At 40.0% G+C, this 5306-nt stretch overlaps 1 protein-coding gene across 3 annotated transcripts in view; it reads right to left on the minus strand.

The window, feature by feature from the left end:
- LOC107550435 (E3 ubiquitin-protein ligase mib1) overlaps window positions 1-5306 on the minus strand; it is a 99791-nt gene that overhangs the window by 4297 nt on the left and 90188 nt on the right. The window contains exons 19-21 of one of the 3 annotated variants that reach the window (XM_016231709.1): window positions 3121-3240; window positions 1296-1364; window positions 801-901 (exon numbers count right to left, since the gene is read on the minus strand). In XM_016231709.1, the coding sequence (XP_016087195.1) occupies window positions 801-901; window positions 1296-1364; window positions 3121-3240 (290 nt within the window). Of the gene's footprint in view, window positions 1-800; window positions 902-1295; window positions 1368-3120; window positions 3241-5306 lie in introns of all 3 variants that reach the window. The other 2 variants (XM_016231708.1, XM_016231710.1) reach the window with 2 other exon arrangements.

Below are 5306 nucleotides of genomic sequence, written 5' to 3' on the forward strand. Positions count from 1 at the left end.
GACTGGAAATGAGAACCGCTGTTCTAGACATGCCAAAAATGTGAGGCTACAGCACAGCAGCTGCTCTTCTTCTTCGTCGTCTCGTCTGATGTGCTCACTCAACCTAGCGTTCTAACCACGACCTCGCCCCTCCCCACCCCCAACCATATGAATTTCTGTAGGCGGGAATTATTTGTAATGATATTCCAATGAGTCGCTTTGTGATATCACAAAGCCCGGAAAACAAACACTGTAGTCCAAACGAGCCGTTTGCTGTAGTTCTTGAAAATGGATTTTTAAAAAACTAAATATCTCCCTTTGGAGTGGACTTTGAGATTTGTAACTTTCTAGATCTTTTTTATGCCCAAACATACACACTACACACTGACTAAAATTAAATAAGTGAAAAGGCATAATAGGACCCCTTTAATACAAAGGTATGGTGTGCATCACAGCAGTTAAATCTGTCTATCATGATAAAACCTTCATATCAACCTATATAATGAGTTTGGAAATTTTAGAGAAATGCTTATCAAATGCATTACACTGTAAATAAACCTATTAGATTTTAGTTGACTAAATCTACAGATTTATTTGGCTAAAATCTTATGATATTTAGTCGGCTAAAACTAAAACAATTCAGATGACTAAAATATGACAAACTAAATGCCATTTTAGTCAGAAGACTATGAATAAGACTAAATCAAAATTTGCAGTCAAAATTAACACTACAATGCACATATGCATCGACAGGATTTGTAACCGAAGCATGGAGAAAACTAGTGAATTATTACACCCCTACTGTAAGCTGCGATGCTTACCTGCTCTTTAATATCCTGTAGTTGCTGTTGTAGCTTCTGTACATCTGCATTGACATTAGTGTTGTCTTTGTCCCTCTGCAAGCCTGGGATATTTCCGCTGGCTGAAAGGCAAAGCAGAAACCACTGAGAAAAGTATCACCAGTTCAATAGTCAATCATGCAGTTGGTGAAAGTTGATCTCTGGGCCTCGGCATTTGCAGATCCCAGAGCCTTCTAACTTATCTAACAAGGAATGACTTGATGATTCTAGAAGTTTCGCGCCTGTTCTGACACTTTACATGGCTTATAAGGGGCACCCTGGTGCGGGATCAACCCGCAGCACTGAATCGCAGCAGGCCGCAAGCAGGCCTATGGACCCGCTTGACAGCCGCTCCTATTCGTGTAGTGCAGGCCAGAGAGAATGACATATGCTGAGGTGGAGATATGGACTTTGAGCCCAAAGGAGCAGGAAGGAGTTGAGGCAGGAAGAACTTGGGGTGAGGAATAGAATACTTACACCAACTTAGTGCCAGATTGTTGGGCTGGAGAAGATCCTGCGACCCCCCTGCCATTGAGTTAGAGCCCTCTGCTGAGAAGCAACCAGTCACAGTGTTATGTAATGCATGCACCCCTGCTGTTGGCTCGGGGGCCAATCCAGCCTGGCCTGTGGCATATTCTAGTTCTAAATATTCATTAGAGGGAGGCAAAGGGAAGAGCAAGTTAACGTAAGTTTTTGACACAGTTGTTGTGGAAGGGAGATCCTTTAAGGCTGCAGGACAATCCTCCTGTGGAAGTGACGACAGTCACTATTATAAAAGAACGATTTTAAGTAGGGATGCACTGATGTGAACATTTTGGCCGATATTAATAAGCCCCCAGTTACAATAGCACCCAATATATATCCAATTTTTAAATGTAAACATTTGTAATAACAGCCAATAAGCAATATAGTATCAATAAATCGTGCATCCCTAATTTTATGGTTTTCCTTCAGTGGGAAAAAAACAAAACAAAACGCAACACATTTAAAGAAAAGGTTTTAGAGGCCGCAAGTGTTGAGAAGCCTGACATGGAGATATTTATGATGGATTAGTGTGAAATAAGACGACAGACTGGTTAATTTTAAGCCTGACAAGTTGGGAAAAAATTAGATGGATACTCACTAAAGGGGAAATTTAAGGCGGCATAGTGAGAGACATTTCTTGGATTCAGGGGTCGGCTAGCAAGACTGGATCATTTCCACAAGATCATTTAACAGTCCCCAAAACTTATTTTCCAAAAATGATGTAGAATCGGTCCGACAGCATCATTAGTGGATGTTTCCTGTGTTCATATTCAAGTTTAGTGGAAATTAAAGTTCTATGCCCACGTGATTGGCCACAGCCTTCAGATGCCAGTTTATCAAGTCCTCTTTTAGAGTGAGGAGCTTCTTACATGTGGGGACTAAAGTGCTCTAATCTTTAAAGTGACTGAAGTAGAAGAGAACCCCATCTATGGTGGCATTTCTCTCTCATTGCTCCGTCTACATGGAGAAAAGGGGGGAGTGTGTTAGGTCTATACGGGATGCTGCTTTGGTTTTGTGTGTGTGGAAAAGTGACGCCTTACAACAAACAGAGCTCAGGCACTAAAGACAGACCAAGATAAGAGCTAAAGGCTACATTCCTCTGTTGACTGGACTGTGTGCAAGTGTGTGTGTGTGGATCAGCAAGTCTGTAGGTCAGCAGAGATGTCAGTGTGGATGGAAGTTTTGGACATCTAAGCGAGGCTAAAAAGAAACAGATCCTCCTCTCTATAAATAAACACTGTAAAAAAGTGAACTTACACCAGTATCCCTTTGAACTCAAACTAAACCAACATAAAGAACATGGGCAGTGTCATGATCACATACAAAAGGAACGATGTTGTAACGAATAGTGGTGAATCACAACTCAAAATAAGATGGGACTAAAATAAATCTTGGATAGCCCCTGGACGTGTCCAATTATAGAAATATGCTATGTGTTCTCTGAAAAATGAATTTGGGGGTTCATTTTCCCTCTTCCTAAAAATCCTTATAACTTGTAGCGCATGTTACGAAGACATTCCAGAGCAGTTACAAAGCTCATTCCAGGGTGTTGATATTATGCATTAAGAGGAGGGGCTACATGTCTGATTTGAGTCATGAAAACACATTTGGGAAATAACAGATTAGTCATAACAATGGGGAGAAAAATGTGTGTGGGCAATAGAAACAGAGAAGCACTAACCAAAGCCAACATAAATATTAAACATGAGAGACATGAGAACCAAGGCAGAGAGAGGAAAGAGAAATTAAAAACGGGAACGTGTGGAAGTTCACTCACTAAGGTCCTCATCATCAGTGGCATCCTCCATACCTTTCCCTCCACAGCACAAAACGAAGGGAGTGCGGTGCTCCACCACGGCCCGACACTGTACACACTTTTTCATCAGGCTGGCACAGTCTGCAAGAATACACACAAATGCAAACACACACAAAGTACAGCGTTAAGGCTTGTTCACACCGGGACGAATATCTTGCGCGATTATCGCCGACGTTTAACGCCTCGTGACTAAACAAAGGGCGCCAATGTGAGTGTGCACACCGACGTGCAAAACGCGAGGTGTAAAAGCATCATTTAAAAAAAAAAAAAACGTCTCCGGCTCGTTTTTTCTTTGATGCGCCGCGTTAAAAACTGGCTGACCAATGAGATTGGAGCTTTTGTTTACGTGCCTGGAGCTGCTGAAGTTACAGTAAAATGCGACTTGGTGGCGCTCAAGCACAAAACCGTCTTGCCAAGCACACATTGATACCTAATGACGAAGAGGAAGTAAGTAGACCAAGAAGATGCATCGAGGCAAGATGAATGTAGAGCTGCTGGTCTCATTGGTGTCTGAACACAAAGGGCTTTATGACAAACGCAACATCAACTACAAAAATCTTGATAAGAGGGAGTTGTTATGGAGAGGAATTGCAGATCAAATAGGATTCGATGTGTACTGGGGTATTTCTGTTTTTCATTAAGTGCCATCTAATGTCAGGGAGTGAATTTGCACGTTCACTTGGCTCATCGCCAGCGAAAATCGCTTGGGTATGAACACAAAAGATGCGTCGAAAAACGTCGGCGATAAGCGCGCGATAATCGTCCCGGTGTGTACGAGGCTTAAGTCTCCTATTTTATATTTGACAAATTTCGAAAGCCTCCAAATGATTAACATGATCAAAACTTTGAAAAACCTTGTGTACACAATCTACTACATGCCTTCTGTCAGCTGATTGATAGTTCATACTTTTGTAGAAAGTAAAAGGCTTTTTACGTATAACTCTAAAACGGTTCACCTTCAGGTCTGTATGCCTCTTTTTGCTGGGAAACTTTTACAGATTTTTAGTAAACGCAAGAATAACTTTTTTGTTAGCAATATTTCAGGATGAAACAATTTACGTTTTTATATCTCCCAATAATATATCTTACTAAGATATATTATTGGGAGATACAGAGTGACAACTATTTTCTATTCAGTTTATGCAAGTAGTCGGCTAGATCTAATTGATTTACAAGCTATCAGAATTCCACGTTATTTTTAGGTATTTTTTTCCTCAAGTATGAACTCCATATTCTGTCATGAAAGCCTCAATATGATCAATGTATCAATATGATACTCAATAAATACGCATATGCAAACTTAAAAAAATATATATATAAATTTCAAAGCAAATGGTTCAATTACCAGTTCTATTTCAAATAAACACGTTTTTTTCTGACTATTATTTCATATACCAGGCTTTAAAGGGCTAAGTTAGCTTGTTAAATAGTCCGATAATAAAGTCAATACCCATTGAACAGGAGGTTGCGGTTTGAGTTTAAGACAGAAAAATGGCAATAAAACTGAAAGGGAGGGTCTTGCTGACAAGTGATAAATATATTTAGAGAGAATGAAACTCAGGGGATCTGGTAGGAGGGATGTTAGCTGAGAGCAAACAGCATGTGCTTCAATCATTTCTGAGCATATCCACAAACTCATAGAAAATAACCAAAAAAAATCCAAGGTTTTTATTTAGCACAGTGGCTAGATTAACAAACCTTTTCAATATTATTAACTCGTCGTTGTCTTTAGGTCACGTCCCAAAACCATTCAAGCTGGCGGTTATTAAGCCTCTAATTAAGAAACCACAACTAAATCCTAGTGAACTGGCAAATTACAGACCCATCTCAAATCTTCCTTTTATGTCTAAAATTTTAGAAAAAATTGTGTCTGCTCAATTGTGCTCCTTCCTGCAAAAAAATGATCTCTATGAAGAATTTCAAGTTTCAGGCCCCACCATAGCACAGAAACTGCACTTTTTAAAATTACAAATGACTTGTTTCAGATCAAGGCTGTATCTCATCGCTAGTTTTACTTGATCTTAGTGCTGCGTTCGACACTATAGATCATGACATACTCATAGATCGATTACAAAACTATACAGGTATTCAAGGGCAGGCTTTAAGATGGCTTAGATCCTACCTGTCCGATCACTACCATTTTGTTC

The sequence above is a fragment of the Sinocyclocheilus grahami genome, unplaced genomic scaffold, assembly GCF_001515645.1.
Source record: "Sinocyclocheilus grahami isolate Dianchi unplaced genomic scaffold, SAMN03320097.WGS_v1.1 scaffold398.1, whole genome shotgun sequence".
Lineage (NCBI taxonomy): Eukaryota > Metazoa > Chordata > Actinopteri > Cypriniformes > Cyprinidae > Sinocyclocheilus > Sinocyclocheilus grahami.